Raw genomic sequence first — 22,402 nt, 5'->3', positions numbered from 1 at the left:
TTAATAAATGAACTTCACAGTTATGGCCAGGTGTTGGGTTTTAGGTCAAGATGACCAAATCATAAAGTCTCAATATTTGGGTGTCCCAGGGTAAGGTGGATAATATACAGAGGCATTTTCCATTTAGGTGGGCTTCTGAAGAATTGGAAGTATTTTGGGGTTAAGATGGTGATTAATATAGAAAAATGTTATGTTTGGCGGCTTGTGGGATGCTTTTGCAAGCTGCTGCACCCACTCCCATGTCTCTTTGCGGCCTGGAATGCCCACCGCTGAGAGTGGCCTGGAACACCACTATACCGCGCCTCTCCAGTTCCTCCTAAGGCGCACAGAGGACCTTCTCTTAAAGGACCCATGGCAGGAAAATCCCCGCAGTGCCCTCTGATGATATCCACCAGCCCTCCCTACTTGAGCTCTGTAGACAAGGAACTCACCATCACCTCTGCAACAGGTCCTCCTACCGAGTGTAGTGCATGTCACTAGTTCCTAATTCAGCCCAGACTTGCCTTGTCTCTTCTGTCCAGCCTTTCCTGTCTTGTCCAGCCTGGCCTTGCCTTGTTTCTCTAGCCTGCCCTGTCTCATCATATCCATCTCCTCTTGCCTCCCTGTCCATCCTGCTGTGTCAGTCCCTCCTATATCGGCCTTGTCTCCTCTTTGGACTGACCATTCAACTGACCCCTTGCCCATATACTGACTATGTCTGTTCGCCACCTGCCATTGACCCATTGGACTCTGACTATTCTTGTCCTCCACCTGCCTCTGACCCCTTGCCTGGACATTTACCTTTCTTTCTTGTCACCTGCTTCTGACCTTTGCCTGGCCTTAGACCACCCTCTATGCCATTCTCTAAGAGAATCTTGCTTAAGTTCTGCCCCCTCAGAACCCGAGGGCTCAACCTGCGGGGAAAGGGGGCTAGTAAAGGTGAAGCACTAGACCAGTATCCTGCCAGAGAGGCCTATGAGGCTCGTCTCAGCAGCAAGGGTCCACACCTGTTACAAGAAAAAGTTAGACTGCAAATTATTATCCTTTGACTGTGGGAATTTTTGGGGATTTCCAGAATTAGGATTCAGCTGCCATAAAAAGGAATGCTCTCTCGAGACTGTGCTATCTATTTCAAACCTTGCTTTTTGCGGTCCCTAAAGAACTGTTACGCTACATTCAGAAAAAGCTTCTGCACTTCATCTGAAGGCAGAAGCCTCCTAGGGTTTCTAAGGCAGGCGTTAATATCTGAGCGATAAATGTGCATCTGAGACGCACATTTATCTTTTTGCATTCGGAGTGAATGAGTAATAGGCTCATTCACATGCATTAGGGGTGGATTAGCGCCTATTTATCCTGCGTCCGACTGCAGGTTATACAGTGCACTCGGCTGAGCGCACTGCATTGCATCGGCCCCTTAAGAAGTACGAATTGTTGAATAAGGAGTTCTTTGCCTATCTGCAGGTGAGGCATTACTTAGATAAACGTATAGGTAAGGCTATAATACAAAGGCCTTGCAGTCCTTTAGAAAAGTGTTGTATTAAAATACTTATTGCAAAGGGATTAATATCTTGGCTCTATAAAATTCTGCTTTCAAATCTGGCTGAAGAACTTCAACATGAATTGGTTTGGGCTAAAGTTTCTATTTCTAGTCTCTTGACAGAGAACACATACAAAGTTTATTATAGAAGGTATTTAACTCTTCAGAGATTACATACATGATATACTACTGTTTCTGACTTGTATTGCCAGGTGTGTGTGTGTGTGTGTGTGTGGGGGGGGGGGGGTAGGCTGAATGGGCCATATTTGGTGGTGCTGTGTAACAATAATACTGTTATGGGAGGCAGTATGAACACTGATTTTTTTATATACACAAAATGCAAGTAGTATGGCATCTTAAATTTTTCTTGTTTTGCTTCTTAGTAGAGGAGGATTCTGTACCCATAAAAAGTTAGTTAAGCAAATTTTAATAGCAGCAAGGTGTGAGGTTACCTCACATTGGAAGAGACTTCACCCTGTAGGGTTATCTGATCTGTGTAGGAGGCTGTAGGGGGGTCTATATCATTGAAAGATTGACAGTTGTGCACTATGATATGTTAATGGCCTTTCAGAAGATTTTGAAACCATTTGAAGAATGGGATAGAGCTTCTGAGTCTCCATGAGGGAAGGGAAGTGGGGGAGGTAGGGGGGATTTATGGGGGGATTTGTTAAGACATTGAATGGAAGTTGATGGGACTGAATTGGCATTGTCTTGTTGATTCAGTGATGACATGTTTTTGAATGAAAATTTGTTTAATACAGAGATTACATTTAAAAAAAAGAACTAAACACTCAGATTTTTAGGATACTGTAATGGGATTTACACAATGGAGAATCTAATACAGGTTATCTGACATTAACCTCCCTAGGATTTAAATCCATCCTTCAGGGAGCACTTCTGCCATATACCCACCTCCTTAAGTCTACAATGGCTGTCTCAAGAGTTAGACTGCCACCTACCAGGGCATCTCAGTGCACACCTGGCTAGACCATTACTGCCTTCTGTATAAGGCAGGGACGGCAGCCCAGGTTTTCAGGATATCCAAAACGAATATGCATGAGATAGATTTGCATACAATGTAGGCAGTGCTGAAAACCAGTATGAAAGCAAAAGAAGAGTAATGCAATTCAAATCACCTACAATAAACAAAAGCTACACACAGGTACATATTAAATTAGGTTGATAGATGATCAGAAGACCATTGAAGTCTATGTTCTTTTAATTACAAAGAGGCCAATATTTAAAAAACCGAGATCCTAAATTTGGAATCTATTTTCAGCTAAACTTAGGGACCACATTTTACAGTTGTAAATTTACCTAAAATTTAAGTGGCTAAAACTTAAGGGAGTGATATTCAAAAAAAAAGCTGAGCTCCTAAATTTAGACCTCTAAATTAGGATCCCTAAGTTTTCAGCTGAAAATTCACATAAATTTAGGGCCCTAAAAGCTCCTAACTTTAAGGGTCATTTATCATTTTGCCATAAGGGTCTTAACGCGCAAGTTAATTATCGCAGTGCGTGTTAATATGCAAATTAGGACCTATTCCCCCTGTGTTATGGCCGCCTGTGAAGATTGAATATCATTTGGAGCACTGAAAGTTGAAAGAAAAGTAGATTTGTATGCTATACTCTCTACCTAGCCTGATTGACATTCTATATAACTTCAGTCAGGCTTGGTAGAGAGTACACTGCACAAATCTACTTTTTTTTCAACTCTCAGTGCTCCAAATGATACCCAATCTTCACAAATGTCTGCTGTACTGTTTGTACCTGTGACGGTGTATCTAAAACTGCCCCCCAAGCCTTTCCCACCCCCGACCCCTCACCCTGCGTTTTAAGTTCACCCTATTATCTAGTATATATAACAAAGTGACCCCCATTTGCTATATTCTCTCTCCCTCTCTCTCTCACATACTGCTGATTGTGATATGGAAAATTTGCCTAGCCATGCCCACTTTTTTCTAACGTGGGGCATTAAGCTTGCTATAAATATAGCAAAATGATAAATCCCTGTCCTAACTTCGTCCCATAACCATCCACTTTTTAGGATCCTAAATTTAGGGGCCTAATGAAACTAGGAGCCTAAATTTAGACACTAAGCCCTAGTATATTTTCAAAAGGGCTAATGTAGGAATCCTAACTCCAAATGTTAAGAACCTAAACCCTTTGAAAATTGACCTCAAGGACTCTAATTTTAAACCTGTAAGTCATCTGCTTAGATTTAGGATTATACAGTATATTAGTTGCCTAGTGTTGAAAATCAATGCTAAATGCCTTACATTTTTCCCTATCCTTATTCAGCCCCAGTAGTCACTCACTCTTTAGGAGTCTAAATTTAGGATCCTAGTGAAAATAAGCACCTACATTTAGGAACTCAACCCTAGTCAGTTTTTAAAGGGGCCAGTTTAGGTTCCTAACTCCCAAAGTGAGGCTTCTATACCTTTCGAAAATTGACCTCATAACAACCACTGTATCTCTGCATAGTAATTCCTGGGAAAGTGAACAACAATCCCATAGGCAACCATGCCCAATAATACCCATTTCCTGTAAAAACTTATCCAATTTACTTTTGAGATTATTCAGTGTCGTACCCATGCCTGCCTTCACTGACAAAATGAACAATAATTTCAGCACCCTCTAATAAAGAATCCCTTCCCCTGAAACTGATTAAATGGATTTTGTCTTTAATCTTGGAGATTATGCTTTTTGTTCTGCTCATGAAGGTAAAAAGTTGTTTGTGATATCATTGTAGAGATCATTGATATTTGTATATAATTAAACCTCAAACCTGTTTTCTTGGATATATGGCCCAGTTGTGGAAATCTTTCCAACATATGTAAATTAAATGTAAGACTTTACAATTTAATTGCAATTTTTTGGAAAATGCAGATATCTTGTTTTAGTTTACACTGTCCTCAGGCAAAACATGCTTATCTGACACTAGATATTCTTTCTGTTTATTTCAGATGTTGTCACAAAAGTATTGTGAGATTTATTTTACTGAAATTGTTTTTAATTCTTCTAATTTTAGTGGGAAAAACTACAGATGACAACAAGTGAGAGAAGAAAGATAGTGTGTTCTGTCACATTCCATATTATTGCGATCACATGTGTTGTTTGGTCATTGTATGTATTAATAGATCGAACTGCTGAGGAAATTAAGCAGGGCAATGACAATGGTAAGTTTCTTTTCATTTTTTTAAATTTATTTATTACATTTTCAAATTTGTAATCTGCCACAAACATATTTCATGTGTTTATATGTAACCCACCCCGGAAGGACACATATAATGTAAGAGGACCAGGTGCTTTACATTATATGTGCCTAGTTTTCACTCACCTTCATAGGGTTGAGTGAAAACTAGGTCAAGCAGATGGTACAATGGACCTGAGTCCAAAGGCAAGGGTGGAACGTTATCTATCCTCAGCTGATCAGGGGACCCAGCAAAGTAAGTTTCCCCTCTATGAACTCCTTCTGACTATTTCTTCAGTACTATCCCAGAAGCTCCCACACTTAGAATAAGTAGGGAATTAATCCATAGTATATTCAAGCAACTTTTTTTTTCTGGGATTAGCAGCAGACTCAAAAACAATGATTAATTCAGGGGTTCACAGGCTTCCAGCCTTAGCTTTCTGATATAATAGATTGTTATATTTTACCCTGACCAGCTCTAACTTCCATGACAGTGCTAAACGTTAGGCTCCAAGTGCTTCTCTTCCATTTACTCTATGACATCCCTTTATAGAATGCCACTTCAACATTTCTCTTTACTGAGTATTTTGTATACCTTTTTCCCCTAATACACAAATAATTATATCTTCCACTCTGGAGTCAACATCTTTCCCCAGGAGAATACCTTGAATAGTCATTGAAGTCTTGGCAAGGGTTTTCCCTAGATTTCTTATGTCAAATTTTCTCTAAACCACCTCCTTCCCAAGTCTACCATCGACAGTGGGACCTTCAACCACTCCTGGAAAAGTTCCTATGGTAATTTCCTTGTGAGAGGGGAAATCTCCCCTTGAGGAAGAAAGGCCTTGCAGAGCTTTTTCCCTAGGGAGAGTCACCCAGGCAACCCACTCTTCAGGTAGGTTCTGTAGGGGAGTCTGCTACAGTTCCTTCCAGCACCTCCCCACCAAGTTCTGAACTCAGTCTCCCAATATACTACTTCTAGAGAATCTCTTTCCTATTGCCTCTTAAAGAAGCCATCCCCCAATAGAATCCAATATATCCCTTCCCATCTGTTCATTATTACACATGCAGAGTATAATTTTACCATATAGGAGGCTATTTATGGGATTACCCCATAGATAAGCACCATTCCACTTTTTTCCAAATGTTGACTTTAGGTCATATGAATAGCTTTTGCTTTCCTACATTATCTCAACACCCCTTCTTCCCACAACATTAGCATTAGACCCCCAAGTGGAGGTTAAGTAGTCTCCCTCATACAGAATCCTCTCCAGGGGTCTTCTCAGAGATGAAAAAGGACTCCTTCATGGGAAATCTCCTCAGTCAATTCCTACTTACAACTCTGGTTCCTTCTAATTTATCTCACCTGCATATCTAAGGAGTTTCAGTCCTCACCCGCTTTGCTCTCAAGGACTCCAGCTTTAGAGCCCCATAGGTCCAGAATCTCTCCAAGGAGCCAGGGAAATGTAATCTATTGCATTTCTCTCTGAGCTACCTAGGCTTATACCTTAGCTTCTCAGTCCATTTCATGGGGACTTCCTGCTATTACAGTAGCTCAAGTGGGCAGCCTTCTATCACCACATTCTACACCAGAAATGTCTATTTATTTATTTATTCAAACTTATATTCTGCCTCTTCAAAAATTAAGTTCCGAGTGGATTATAGAAGCATATTCATAAAAAAAACATAAAATACAGCATAATAATATTGTAATATTATATTGGCAAGTGTAATAATGCAGAATCTCAATTCTTCTTTGGTAGTAATGTTGTTATTAACCATCGTAGCTTGAAAGTAATTACTCTCCCATATTTTATTCCAAATAAATCTTAAGTTAAGGATTGCCCAGTAATATGTGTTGTGTTTGTTTTTCCTACAATGTTTGAACTTCAAATAAGAGAGCCTTCAGACCCGGTAGCAAATCCCTTCTGAGATTTTGAATCACCTGCTACAATGTAGGAGGTCTGTTTCCTGGCATCAAATCTTGGTCCCAAGATTAGGGATGTGAATCGTTTTAGGACGATTAAAATTATCGTCCGATAATTTTAATATCGTCTTAAACCGTTATGGAACACAATACAATAGAGATTCTAACGATTTATCGTTATAAATCGTTAGAATCATGAGCCGGCACACTAAAACCCCCTAAAACCCACCCCCGACCCTTTAAATTAAATCCCCCACCCTCCCGAACCCCCCCCAAATGAGTTAAATAACCTGCGGGTCCAGCGGCGGTCCGGAACGGCAGCGGTCCGGAACGGGCTCCTGCTCCTGAATCTTGTTGTCTTCAGCCGGCGCCATTTTCCAAAATGGCGCCGAAAAATGGCGGCGGCCATAGACGAACACGATTGGACGGCAGGAGGTCCTTCCGGACCCCCGCTGGACTTTTGGCAAGTCTCGTGGGGGTCAGGAGGCCCCCCACAAGCTGGCCAAAAGTTCCTGGAGGTCCAGCGGGGGTCAGGGAGCGATTTCCCGCCGCGAATCGTTTTCGTACGGAAAATGGCGCCGGCAGGAGATCGACTGCAGGAGGTCGTTCAGCGAGGCGCCGGAACCCTCGCTGAACGACCTCCTGCAGTCGATCTCCTGCCGGCGCCATTTTCCGTACGGAAAATGGCGCCGGCCATACGCGTATGGCCGGCGCCATTTTCCGTACGAAAACGATTCGCGGCGGGAAATCGCTCCCTGACCCCCGCTGGACCTCCAGGAACTTTTGGCCAGCTTGTGGGGGGCCTCCTGACCCCCACGAGACTTGCCAAAAGTCCAGCGGGGGTCCGGAAGGACCTCCTGCCGTCCAATCGTGTTCGTCTATGGCCGCCGCCATTTTTCGGCGCCATTTTGGAAAATGGCGCCGGCTGAAGACAACAAGATTCAGGAGCAGGAGCCCGTTCCGGACCGCTGCCGTTCCGGACCGCCGCTGGACCCGCAGGTTATTTAACTCATTTGGGGGGGGGTTCGGGAGGGTGGGGGATTTAATTTAAAGGGTCGGGGGTGGGTTTTAGGGGGTTTTAATGTGCCGGTTTTGCGATTTTTAGATTTTTCACGATTTTTCACGATATTTTACCCCCCCAAACGGCAACAATACGATTCCCTCCCCCTCCCAGCCGAAATCGATCGTTAAGACGATCGAGGACACGATTCACATCCCTACCCAAGATAGCTGGATCACTTGCCAGTACTATTTTTTTACTTGGGTAGGGGGGAGAAAACTGCCTCCAGGGTCCTCCTTCACCTTGGCCAGTAGCAGAACAGAGCCATCTGGAGTGAGGAGCTTAGCAGGTGAAGAGTCATCAGAGCTGAGACTCTGCAAAATCCCCACCAGGTCCAATTCTCACTCCCCTTCCCAGCAGCAAGAAGTTGTTATTTGAGTAGCCCCACCATCCTCCATGGCTCCAACTGTGACACCAGTGTCACCTGCCAAATTAATGAAACAGATCAAGCTATTCATTGGCCCCACAGCAGCATCCTCCGAGGGGCAGATCCATGGCATTTTTTTAGGCTTAGAAATTCTGTGAGAAGCTCAGCAGATAGATTTAACAAAAGTCAAAACTCAATTGAATTGAAGCCTCCAGCTTCACAGGAACATGAAATCTGTGATGAACAACTGGACACTATCTTTTATCTTATTCCAATGCTACCCTGCTGCAGAAATGCTTTAAGGGTTAAAAAAAAAATAATAGTAGGAAACAAACAAAGATGGTTAGAGACCTTAAAACAAGACAATCAATGAGATATAAAGTTATAGCTGGCAGTAGGAAATCCTTTACACACAAACCATGAGAAATGCCAACAGTTTGAACAGAAACCATTGCAAGTTTCCCGTGACCATGACTGAGCAGTCATCAAAGACTGAACCACTGGAGAAAAATGGTTAACAATGAAAATTACCTAGGGCTATGATTTTGTCAAAAGAAAGCTATAATTTGCATATCTACAACCAGCAGGTTCACCCTGTAGCAGCAGTAGACCTGGAAATTTGTACAGCACTATGAACTTTCCACAGCTGAGTTTTTTGGCAATAAAATTATTCCTTGCAGCTATGTAAATTGTTAGACTCATTTAAGATCCATTTGAAACCGTATGCTCTGAGGCTTTATGCACTGGAAAGATCAAACTAGTTTCTTGATGGAATAATTTAGCCAATTCAAGTCTTTTTGATATGTGAGTCCTTTCTATGCTAGGCATAAGCCCCAGAGCACAAGATTTGAATTGGTCCATTACTTAATTCTGATCTAAGTCAGCATCAAGACATCCAATTTAAAAATAATGTATTTGCTTTTTTATATATATATATATATTTTTTTCAAATGATATATACATTTTGGTTAAGAGTATGCTTCTCCTATATACAGTGCAAGAAAATGGGGCCGGCCAGCCCTGAGACATCCACCATTTTGACATCATTTTGACATGCACTGGTCTCAGGGCTGTGCACATTGCACCATTTTTAAACAATCACAGCAGGGACAGGAGTGACAGGGGATCTGTTCTGCCCCTTTCTCCTACCAGAACAATATCCCCACAGAGGAGGTAGGAGGGAGCCGAGGAAGCCCCCTGACCCTTTTATTTGGGGTAGGAGAGGAGTCAGAAGGGTCCAGGGAGGACCCAGATGGCTTGGCTTGGCTCAGCTCAGTCAAGTAGGCCCTGACCCAGGATTCTTAGCCAGCGATGGTGGGGTTGGGTTTTGTTTCAAAAGGACCTGGCAAGGCTCTGTTTTGGTTCTCTGTTCATTTATTTGGTTCAGCAATTGAACCAAACCAAAATAAGCATTAAATAAAACAAAAAAAGGAGAAAGAAAATCCCCCCCCAAAAAATGAACCAAGATTTAATTATTTTGGCTGCACATCCCTAGTAACTACTTCAGCCTGTATAAAAATGAAAGTAAATTTGGCCCCGTGATTTACAGAAGACCCTAGAAGTCTAGAACAAAAAGGGTGGCAACTGGAATATAAATGCCATCGCTCCTTAAAAGAGGAGGATAAGGTAATATGAATCTGCATGACTAATTTGAAAATTAAAGAACAAAAAAAGAATTATTGGGGTTTGAAAATTATGCTAAGAATAGTTCTATTAGTGCTTCCAAATTTTTGGAACATTTAGTCCTTAAAATTGATTAGCTTAGGGAGAAAATGATTGATGGTACTTTGGACCATGAAGAAGGTTGCATATAACCTTTAGATGGAATGGGATAACGTTTTTCAGATTGTCGTCATCTAATGATATGTTGTCTTTATTGATTCTGTGGTGATTTGCTTAGCGTCTCCTGGTCCTCTGAGTCAATGGAGTGATGTGGAATTGGTTTAACTCTTAAAAAACAGAACCCAAAGAGTGTTGCATGATACTAGTCTTGTCTGACCCAAAGATTTTGAAGTGTGGGAGTTACACAGGGATATGCTCTCTCTCTCTCTGCTGGTTTTTAATATTTATATGCAGCCTCTAGGCTACCTGATTAGACAGGATAACTTTAACTATCTTTTCTATGCGAATGACATTCAGATTATTTTTGGAATTGAGGAAGGGTCAAGAGTATAAGACTGCTTCCCTTAATGGCAGAAAAGTAAATGGCTGCTTTGAACCAGTTAAAAACAGACATTTTGTGAGTCAGTTGACATTTGGTGAATTTCTCATGTTCCACTTTGAAAATAAAAAGCCATTGTATTATGGCCAATCAATGGTAAAATTTCTTTGGATAGTTGTAGACTCAGAACTGTCTAAGCAGGCCTATATTAATATGACAGTAAAGTCTGCATTCTAAAGCCTTGTGTATTTCTCGCTAGTCTGGCAACAGTCATGAAGGTGACAGCAATGATTTGCCTTGACTACTGTAATAATGTGTATTCAGGTGTATTCAAGAAACATCTTAAAAGATTACTATTTGTTCAGAACATGGCTGTGCATGTTCTTATGGGTCTGAAGTTGAAGGATCATATTTCTCCAGCTGTGGATGCTTTACACTAGCTTCCAGGGATTTTTAGAATAGAATTTTAAGTGTTAACATATCTTTTTAAAAGAAAGGATTACTCCCCAGTTAGGGACTTGCACTCTGCACAGGAGTTTTACCTTAATACACCCGCACATAATGATGTAAAATATGGGGAGACCAAGAAAAGAGTTTCTTCTTGTTATGGGCCAACATTATGAAATACGCTGGCTAAGTACCTATGAGCCACAGTAGATTATTTAAAATTTCCCAAAGAGTGTAAAACATGATTTTATATTAAAGCTATTCCATTATCAGATTAGGTGAAGAATCTATTTACTACAGTAAAGTTGGTGCCTGTAGATTTTGATTGTGTATTGAGCTTTAATTTACTGGGTTGATATTTTACTATTCTTATATTTTATTTTGTTTTTTGTTTTATTTTTGTAATTGAAAATGTGTTTAATGTATTATGTGGTAAGTTGCTTAAAGCAATCTTTTAGATAAGCATCTAAAAATAAATAAACTGTAAAACAGTGAGGTGGCTTACTGTTTATACCCACTGTGATCCCGAGAGTGGTCTGGAACCCACTGGTGGTAAAAAAGATCAGAGCTGTAATGACTTTGTGGTAGACTGGCAGGATGTTACCTTCCTGAGTGGAAGGCCACAGATCTCCCTCCAACTACTGGCACAAGTATAGAATGGTTTCCTTATTGAACCTAAACCTGTATATCACTTGCTCTTCTGACAAGTTCAAAATCTAGACCCTGGACTTGTATATCTTTTCCATGGAGTACTTTCTCCTCGCCCTCTTTTGCATCTCCCTCCATTAATACAGACTTCATAGATTTATAGTACTCATAGCAGCACTGTTAACCACGCCCTAAACAGCAGGCACACAGACTCTCAAGCAGCACAGAAGGGCACTCAGAGCAAGCACACATAGACCTACAAACAGAAAAGATAGATAAAGTGCCACACAGAGAAGGTGCACAGCTGACAAACACAGGAAATGAGAGAGAGAGCAGACCAGCAGCTCACAAGAAACAGAGACGTACAACGACTGAGAATAAGAATAAGTTGCTAACAACCCCCCACACAGATATATATACACACACATACACACAGGGGCTGATTTTCAAAAGCATTTACACATGTAAAACTGTGTTTTACACCTGTAAATGCACTTTACCCATATAAGTGGGCTTTTGGAAATTGCTGCAACATATGCCATTGGATTGTCCATAGGATTTGCGTGTTTAAGTGCAATTTGTGCACGTAAATGGCTTTTGAAAATTGCTACGATTGTATGTTACATTTACACACGCAAATCCTTTGAAAATTCACCTGATAATCTACAGCACTAACCACCAATTCAACCATCAGATCTCGAAAAATAGGTAGGTTTAAAATATGCAGATATAAATGTTTGACTGCATGTTGGATGACGTATGCGTGTACTCCACTTATAAAATATGAAAATGAGTGCATACTTGCCAGATCCACACTGGAATGCACGCAAACACCCTCTCTTTATGCACATACATTTATATGCAATATTGGCTATATGCACATAGGAGCAGATTTTCAAAGGGTTTCTTTCTCAGAGGATATATTACACGTGAAACCCTGAAAACCCACTCCTGTGCGCGCCAAGCCTATTTTGCATAGGCTCGGTGACACGTGCAAGCCCCGGGACGTGCGTATGTCCCAGGGCTATGAAAAAGGGGCGGGGCAGACCGGGGTGGGGTCGGAGCCTCCAGACACAGCGGCCATTTGCTGCTGTGCCTGGGATTGCAGGCCGGCCATTGGCCGGCGCGCACAATCAACGCCTGTCCGGAGGCAGGCGCAACTTATAGGACAAAGGTAAGGGGGGTTAGGGAGGGGAAGGGAGGGGAAGGTGGGGGGGGGGGCGGATGGAAGGCTGCATGGCTCGGCGCGTGCAAGTTGCAAACTTGTGCACCCCCTTGTGCACGGCGACCCTGGATTTTATAACATGCGCGCGTGCAGCCGCGCGCATGTTATAAAATTGGTCGTAGATTTGTGCGCGCCAGGTTGCGCGCACAAATCTACGCCCACGCGTAAAGTTTTAAATATGGCCCATATTGTTAACCTTATGAAAATTAACTTGGCCCGCACAAAAGCCACTTATGTGCATACAACCTGAGTTTATGTAAATAAACCCTTTGTAAGTCTTTTGAAAGTTACCACCTTAATGGCTATGCAAAGATTTAGATTGTGTAGGAGTCTTTCTTTCTCAGAAGGTGCGTTAAGAGAAAAGGAAGAAATAGCAATATTTTGGTAAAGAAGAAATCTAAATCAATATTGGGCAAAAAACTAGGCATATGGGGGGGCCGATTTTAAAAGCATTTATGCGCTTAGTGGGGTTACATGTGCCGAGCCTATTTTGCATAGGCCCAGCGATGCACACAAAGCCTCGGGATGCGCGTATCCCCCGGGGCTTGAAAAAAAGGGGTGGAGCGTGGACGGTCTGGGGTGGGGCGGTCTGGGGGGGGCGGGGGGCGTGGCCAGAAGCCTCCGTAGGGCCACTCGGCCGGTACGCGGAGGGGAAGGTGGGGGAGGGAAGGAACTTTCCCCGTTCCCTCCAATTGTAAAACAAAGGTTAGGGAGGGTTTTAGGTAGGACTGGGGGGCAGGTTAGGGAGGGGAAGGGAGGGGAAGGTGGGGGAGGGAAGGAACTTTCCCCGTTCCCTCCAATTTCGGAGCGGCCTTGGAGGAAACGGGGAAAGCCATTGCGGCTCCCCTAGGGCTTGGCGCGCACAAGATGCACTAGTGTGCACCCCCTTGCAAGCGCCACCCCGGATTTTATAACATGCACATGGCTGTGCGCGCATGTTATTAAATCGGGTGTAGATCATTTATTTGGGAGGAAACGTAATGTAAGGATGCAAATTTCCCCAAGCTGCAGGCTGAGATAAAAGAATTGAAAAAAGCTATCCCAAAAATAAGAGCATAAGAAATTGCCATACTGGGTCAGACCAAGGGTCCATCAAGCCCAGCATCCTGTTTCCAACAGTGGCCAATCCAGGCTACAAGTACCTGGCAAGTAGCCAAACACTAAGTAGACCTCAAGCTACTGATGCCAGTAATAGCAGTGGATATTTCCATAAGGGCAAATTTTCAAACGGCCGCGTGTGTAAAAATCAGGACTTACATGCGTGGCCGGGCCCTGCACGCACCACGTGCATTTTTAAAAGGGCCCGGCCACGCACATGTCCTGATACGTGCACAAGTGCTAGGCCCTAAAAAAGGGGCGGGCCGGGGACGGGGTCTGAGCGGGGAGGGGCATGATGGAGGCTGGCTGGGACAGCGGACATTTGCCTCTGTACTGGGGAAATGCATGCTGGAAGCCTGCTGACGCGTGGAAACTACTTCTGCTCGGGAGGAGCAGTAAGTAGAAAAATAAAAAAATTTTGGGTAGTTAGGGGTTACAGGTCGGGGTGGAGAGGGGAAAGGGAAGGAAGGATAGACAGGGGGTAGGGAAGTTCCCTCCCAGTCCCCTCCGGACTAGGAGGGAACTGGGGGAGGCCCAATTGCATCACTGTGCACAATTTACTAAAATTCATCCCCCACTGTGCATGCCGCCTGCAAATGCACGCACAGATATTAAATTCTACTGCTTAGTCAGCTTAATTAATAGCAGTTAATGGACTTCTCCTCCAAGAACTTATTCAAACCTTTTTTAAACCCAGCTACACTAACTGCACTAACCACATCCCCTGGCAACAAATTCCAGAGCTTAATTCTGCGTTGAGTGAAAAAGAATGTTCTCCGATTAGTTTTAAATGTGCTACTTGCTAACTTCATGGAGTGCCCCCTGATTCACAGTTACCTATTTTAGACCTCTCATGATTTTAAAGACGTCTATCATCTCTCTCCTCAGCCATCTCTTCTACAAGCTGAACAGCCCTAATCTCTTCAGCCTTTCCTCATAGGGGAGCAGTTCCACCCCCTTTATCATTTTGCTTGCCCTTCTCTGTACCTTCTCCAGTGCAACTATATCTTTTTTGAGATTTAGCGACCAGAATTGTACACATTATTCAAGATGTAGTTTCACCATGGAGCGATACAGAGGCATTATGACATTTTCCGTTTTATTAACCATTCCCTTCCTAATAACGCCTAACATTCTATTTGATTTTTTGACTGCTGCAGCACACTGAGCTGACGATTTCAATGTATTATCCAGTATGATGCCTAGATCTTTTTCCTGGCTGGTAGCTTCTAATATGGAACCTGACATCGTATAACTATATCACAGGTTATTTTTCCCTATATGCATCACTTTGCATTTGTACACATTAAATTTCATCTGCCATTTGGATGCCCAGTCTTCTAGTCTTGCAAGATCCTCTTGCAATTTATCACAATCCGCATGTGATTTAACTAATCTGAATAATTTTGTATCATCTGCAAATTTGATTACCTCACTCGTTGTATTCCTTTCCAGATCATTTATAAATATATTGAAAAGCATGGTCCAAGTACATTCCCAGAGGCACTCCACTGTTTACCCTTTTCCACTAAGAAAATTAACCTGCTCTCTGTTTCCCATCTTTTAACCAGTTTGTAATCCACGAAAGGACATCACTTCCTATCCCATGACTTTTTAGTTTTCTTAGAAGTGTCTCATGAGGGACTTTATCAATACATCTACCAGTTCAGCTTTATCCATGTGTTTATTAACCCCTTCAAAAAAAATGAAACAGATTTGTGAGGCAAGACTTCCCTGAGGAAAATCCATGCTGAATGTGTTCCATTAAACCATGTCTTTCTATATGCTCTGTGATTTTGATCTTTAGAATAGTTTCCACTATTTTTCCCAGCATTAAAATCAGGCTCACTGGTCTAAAATTTCCTGGATCGCCCCTTGTGCCCTTTTTAAATATTGGGGTTATATTGGGCACCATCCAGTCTTTAGGTACAATGGATGATTTTAATGATAGGTTACCAATTTTAACTAATAGATCTGAAATTTCATTGGTGCATACCATCTGGTCCAGATGATTTGCTACTGTTTAGTTTTTCAATTTGGCCTACTATATCTTCCAAGTTCACAGTGATTTGGTTCAGTTCATCTGACTCATCACCCTTGAAAACTATCTCCGAAACCGGTATCTCCCCAACATCCTCATTAGTAAACACAGAAGCAAAAAATTCATTTAGTTTTTCTGCATTGGCCTTATCTTCCCTAAGAGCCTCTTTAACCCCTCAGTCATCTAACAGTCCAACCAATTCCCTCACAGGTTTCTTGCTTCAGATATATTTTAAAAAGTTTTTAGTATGAGTTTTTGCCTCTACAGCCAACTTCTTTTCAAATTCTCTCTTAACCTGCCTTATCAATGTTTTACACTTAACTTGACACTGCTTATGCTTTTTCCAATTTTCTTCAAATAGATCCTTCTTCCAATTTTTGAAGGATATTTTTTTGTCTAAAATAGTCTCTTCCACCTCACCTATTATCCATGCCAGTAATCATTTTGCCTTCCTTCCACCTTTGCTAATGGATGGAATACATCTGGACTGCACTTCTAAGAAATATATAATGCATGAGGTCCATATTCAAAACCATTTAGATGCATAACTTAAAAGTTACTTGCTATATTAGGAATTCTCATTACTGGTCAAGTCAACCTTCATACGATACCAATTTTTGAATTAGCTATCTTGCTGGTAAGCCCCAGAAACTGAAAGACTTTATAATCATTAGGTGACTTGGTGATATTGTTTTTTATTCTTCCAAAGAAGCTATCTGTCTGTCACACTTATCTTGATTCAAGTCCACTGTCATTGATTATGTTTAGCAGCATGTGAACTCCTTCTTCAAGGGCTCGGCGTTAGTGCAAGTGGTCGATAGCTAGTGAAGGGCTTCGTACCTCCCTCGCGCCGGTAGCTGTCGGCACCTAAAAATCATTTATAGCGATAGCCAACTGCACCGCTAAAAACTCCCTGTCAGCAGATGGCTGCTGTTCCATTATCTGGCACTTTAATAATACAAATCAGTCCACCTATCTACCACTTGCACTAACGCCCTTCCCATGTTACGGTATGTAGGTTCATTACTTTTTAATATACCCACATATACATTTAAAAAACACTGGCTACTAGGCCCTGTGCTATATTTATCAGGAGGTACATAGGTTTACCATGCATTCTAAAGATATCACTGGGTTGGTATAGAGACCCCTTAGATATCTGAGTACATTGAGACCACTCTTATGGGAAAATGCCTTGTCAAGCGAGCCAGTCTTCAGTGAAGATTTCTTTTCCTGAAATGTAGGGGGCCCTTGGAGAATGAATATGTTTGTCCTTCCTTTGATTCCGAAGAATTCCTCCTGAACCAGAGGTTTGCATTTATTTCTTCCATCCCCCTGGCAAACTGTTACCGATTGGCTGCAGTGCACCATGCTGACTTAGAGCTTTTGTATCTGAAATGAAAAACAGTCAGCCGGCCTCACTTCTAGGAATTGCACAGCATGATTTTTTTGTCTCCCAACATGCATTTCACACTGAGAAGTTGCTCAGATGAGTCCCAGCCCTCCGTCTCTCCACCCACTGTGCCTCCATTCTCCTTCTAAAATAAGTGTGTGTGTAGTTACAATATTAAGGTCTGGTTCTGTCAGAGGGCAGACTTTGAGTGTTAGATTTCTTTTTAGTCACCCTCTGATATTTATCTTTGTATGCCAATGAATAGGAATACACTAATCTAAAGTGTCTGCAACTGCAGTTGGAAATTAAACAACCAGGAGCCAAAATTAGTCTTACAGGGAAATGAGTCCCTGGAAATAAGCCTATGCATAAAGGACAGAAGCTAATTAGCTCCTTCAAAAAAATCAGTTTGCAAGGAAGAACTGACAAAATGCAATTTTCTAAACTTTTTTGAGGTGTAGCTAACTTTCCCAGAGTAGCACAAAATGCAAAGCTTTTTCACAAGATGCGCTATTCATTTGCATAGTAATGAGTTGCATTCTTGAATTTGTATCTCATTATCATGCCCAAATTCTGCCTGATTTTCATGCAAAGTTTTGTGATAATAGCAAGTTTGGCATGTTATTTCCAAATAGTATGCGATAGTGCACTTGCACAACGATTGCCAAAATCAACATCTATGGCATACAAACTCTCTATCTCTGCTTTTTTCTTTTATTACCCTCCCCCCCCCCCCCAAAAAAAAGTATGGAAATACTACTTCTAGCAAAGAATCTGTTACAGCCACTAAAAGAGTGATTCTTTGATTCAAAAACACAAAGCTCCTTCTATGTTTCAGTTCTGGTCCCAATTTGTGAAATGTATCTAAAAGGAATATTGATCTTCTCTTTTTTTTCAGTTTGCTTCTAAAAGCCACTTGTCTATAAACAGTGTTACATAAATGCCTTTTACTTTTAAATAAGTTGCTACTGCTGCCGTAGTTTTGGAATAGATTCTTCAAACTGGAACAAGTCTTAGCAATGCTGCACAAAAAATCTGATAAAACATTGAATCTGAAGCTTTGCTTATTTTAACTCTATCAGCATGAGAAAATCGCCTGGCCCTGTGAATGAGAAAATAGAATTCAGGCTTTCCATTTGGAATTTTCAGACAAGAATAAAAACATTTAAGGGGCCAATTCACTAAATTTTATGGGCACTTATATGGGAGTAAACAGCCATTTATGCCAGTGTATAATGCTGCACTATTCACTAAGCCCGTCAGATGGCACAATCTTGCTAGTGCAGGATTTGATCTCCATTGTCAAATTAGTTTTATTGTATTTATTGCTAGTGTATTATGCTATAGTGTATTTTATTGCTACTGTTTTACTTTGCATTTATTTTGATTTGGTACTTATATTCTGGTAACCCCTTTTAAGGAAGTGGAAATTCTCTTCAGGGCACATAAATAATGTATCTATTCAGGGCTGCTCTGGTTAGCATTTCATATCCCAGGCTGACTCTCAGTCCCTGGGGGGAATACATTTTACAGGGCAAAGCTTTCATTTATGGCCCAGACAATGAAAACAGGATGCTAGTGAATATCTTTGAAGTGTATATGCTTCCCATGAGGTGAGAGGCTGTAAGAATTAGATAGGACCAGAATTGGATATAAAATAATAATTTACTGATTCATAAAGTTAAATAAAGTCCATTGTCCAAAAATGAGTGTGCATCTGACACACTAAACCCCTTAGGGGTAGATTTTATAAATTTATGCGCGCGCGTACTTTTGTTCGTGTACCAGGCACGAACAAAAGTACGCTGGATTTTATAAGATACGCGCGTATCTTATAAAATCCGGGGTCGGCGCGCGCAAGGGGGTGCACATTTGTGCATACTGCGCGCACCGAGCCCGGCGCACGCTGCCTGTTCCCTCCGAGGCCGCTCCGAAATCGGAGCGGCCTCGGAGGGAACTTTCCTTCCACCTCCCCTCACCTTCCCCTCCCTTCCCCTACCTAACCGACCCTCCCAGCCCTATCTAAACCCCCCCCCCCACCTTTGTTGGCAGATTTACGCCTGCCGAAAGCAGGTGTAAATCTGCGCGCGCCAGCGGGCTGCTGGCGTGCCATCATGCGACCCAGGGGCTGGTCCGGAGGCCTCGACCATGCTCCCGGGCCGGCGTCATGCCCCCGACACGCCTCCCGCCCCGCCCCAAAATTCGTGCCGCCCAACCGACACGCCCCCGACACGCACCCTTTGCAAAGCCTCAGGACTTACACGCGTCCCTGGGCTTGCGCGCGCTGCCGAGCCTATGCAAAATAGGCTCGGCACGCGCAGGGGGGGTTTGGGGTAGATTTTCAAAGGGGTACGCGCGTACCCCTTTGAAAATCTACCCCTTATTGTATAAGGGGTGTGGACCCGCGTCCAAAATGTGCATCCAAGCCGAGTTAAACAGTGCGCTCAGCTGTGTACACGTTATTGGCCTGTAAGTCTCTGACTGCTCTCTCAAACTGAACCCTCACCCTGAGTGTTAACATGACTGTGCTAAATAGCACTGAGACATCCAATCCAGAGCCTCCAGGTAGGATGGCTGAAGGTATGGATGGCTCCTATTTAAAAGGTGTTAAGGACAGGGATAGTGGCATCTAGTGGCCAGACCGAGAGGGTCTACAGACATGATTAAAAAAGATAAAATCAACTCTCACATATTAAAACATTAGGCACACACAAAACATACATGATGAACATACAACAAATGACAAAATTGTAACTGTTGCTGTTGTATTATGTTGTTTTTTATTTCATATCTTGCATACTGCCTTGAGTCTTCTTGAAGAAAGCAGTATTGAAACACTAGAATAAAAAAGATTCACCATGTAAATGGAATTTGACATACCTGCATAAAAATGCTGCATGTGTACTGCAAGTATGTTAATGAGAAATTATTTATGCCAATGACTGATTCTGAGCGCAAACCACTAAAGCACATAAACCCTTGCACCAGTACCTTCGCAGGCATTTTTGCTTAGAAAACTTTACAACATCTTGGGATTTCTCATTAGGAGAACACCAATTTCTTCTGCTTGACTGATTGTGAGAGGTTACGATTGGCACTGCCATGGAGACAGGAGATTACTAAGGTACCTGAATGTAATCCACGTTGAGGTGTCTGAAAAGTGGAATATATACTGTATAAATAAACAAATAGATAAATAACAGACAAGAGGAGGCTGCATTCACCTGGTTTTCTACAACAGGGAAGCTTTCTGGGTACAAAAGGTCATGTTGGCAGATGGCACATGTCTAATACAGCAGGTGATGAGACAGATGTGGGAAAGTTTGGCACAGAAAGTAGGGTCAAGAGGAGGAGAGAGAACATGTGTGTGTATGTGAGCATGTGTGGGAGAATGTGTGTGTGTGTGTGGCGATGGAGAAAGCTCTTTCATGGATTGATGTTAGCTGTGCTGATCGGACAGGGCAAATTTTTAGAAAGCCCTTGTGGTAGGGATGTGCAGAGCAAAATTTTATGTTCATATTTTTTATGTCCGAAAGGGGGTCCCACTTGCGGCCAATATGGACATAAAAAAAATCCAATGAGTTGGGTATATGTACATATGTGCAAAAAAAAATTTTAAACCCCCTCACCCTCCTTAATCCCCCCCCCAGACTTACCACAACTCCCTGGTGATTGAGCGAGGAGTGAGGACGTCATTTCTGCAATCCTTGGCGAGAAGCATGTGACGTCGGTGGCACGTCGAGTGACGCGGCGTCACGTGATTCCCGGCTCGTTCGCACCGGACGGCTCGTTCGGCCCAAAAAGAACTTTTGGCCAGCTTGGGGGGGCCTCCTGACCCCCCCAAGCTGGCCAAAAGTTCTTTTTGGGCCGAACGAGCCGTCCGGCGCGAACTCGCCGGGAATCACGTGGCGCCGCGTCACTCAGACACGACGTCACGTGATTCCCGGCAAGTTCGCGCCGGACGGCTCGTTCGGCCCAAAAAGAACTTTTGGCCAGCTTGGGGGGGCCTCCTGACCCCCCCAAGCTGGCCAAAAGTTCTTTTTGGGCCGAACGAGCCGTCCGGCGCGAACTCGCCGGGAATCACGTGGCGCCGCGTCACTCAGACGCGACGTCACGTGATTCCCGGCAAGTTCGCGCCGGTCGGCTCGTTCGGCCCAAAAAGAACTTTTGGCCAGCTTGGGGGGGCCTCCTGAACCCCTCAAGCTGGCCAAAAGTTCTTTTTGGGCTGAACGAGCCGTCCGGCGCGAACGAGCCGGGAATCACGTGACGCCGGCGTCACTCGACGTGCCGCCGACGTCACATGCTTCTCGCCAAGGATTGCAGAAATGGCGTCCTCACTCCTCGCTCCATCACCAGGGAGTTGTGGTAAGTCGGGGGGGGGGGGGGATTAAGGAGGGTGAGGGGGTTTATATTTTTATTTTGGCTCAACAATCGCGATTTCCCACATATCGAACATATCTATGTTCGATATGTGGGAAATCCGATCGTTTATGTCGAATCAATTTTTTAAGTAAAAAAAAAATATGAGTTGCGTTTTACTAATGCGGTCAATCCGAATGCACACCCCTACCTTGTGGTTTGAACGTAGATTTCTTTGATTCAAGTGAGGAATGAGGTTACTGGATGACCAGTTTGATTGATCATTATGTATAAATTTGTGTGTGATGGTCAGGGTTTTGTATTCTATTCTATATTTAATTGGTAACCAGTGTAGGAAAATAAGGATGAGTTTAATGTGTTCATGTTTTTTTGTGCCAGTTAAGATTCTCGCCGCTGTGTTTTGTAGGATTTGGTCTGATATAGGAAGCTGGTAGACCAAGTAATAGAGAATTGCAATAATCAATGTTAGAGAAAATGAGTAGCTGAAGTACAGATCTGAAGTCTTCTGCAGTTAGAAATGGTTTTAGGCATCTTAGTGTTAATAGTTTGTGATATCCTTTTTAAATTTTGGTTGTAATGTGGTTTTTTAGTGAAAGTTCCTTGTCTGTGATCACTCCTAGGTTGCATGTATGAGTTACTGGGGAGATTGGTTCTTTATGATTCTCGAGCAAAAGTGGAGGTGGAGGTGAGGGGCTAGGTTTTCGTTCCATGATAATTATTTATCCTTATTTTTAATTATTAGTTGGTGTTTGGTGTGTTTGCTGTTTTTAAATATTTTATTGGTGTTTGGGAAAGCTTTCAAATTTTGTATGAGTCTTTAATTATTGAAATTATTTTATTTGTATGATTTTATTATTATGATTAATTATTTATATATCTTGATTTTATTGTTTGATGTTTCATGAGGAATGGTGATATTTCTGTTTTTCCATTATTGCACTATATACAGT

The 22,402-nt window shown here is 42.5% G+C and overlaps 1 protein-coding gene across 2 annotated transcripts in view; it reads left to right on the top strand.

Moving 5' to 3' along the window:
• The window catches only part of MARCH1 (membrane associated ring-CH-type finger 1), a 777,418-nt gene that overhangs the window by 735,981 nt on the left and 19,035 nt on the right, over window positions 1–22,402 (top strand). For both annotated transcript variants that reach the window (XM_029619082.1, XM_029619166.1), the window contains one exon: window positions 4,547–4,694. In XM_029619082.1, coding sequence (XP_029474942.1) covers window positions 4,547–4,694 — 148 coding nt within the window. The remainder of the gene's footprint in view (window positions 1–4,546; window positions 4,695–22,402) is intronic.

This window comes from Rhinatrema bivittatum, chromosome 1 (genome assembly GCF_901001135.1).
Source record: "Rhinatrema bivittatum chromosome 1, aRhiBiv1.1, whole genome shotgun sequence".
NCBI classification, from domain to species: Eukaryota; Metazoa; Chordata; class Amphibia; order Gymnophiona; family Rhinatrematidae; genus Rhinatrema; species Rhinatrema bivittatum.
The sequence above is the reverse complement of the archived record's forward strand: the minus strand, read 5'-3'. Positions and strand labels throughout refer to the sequence as shown.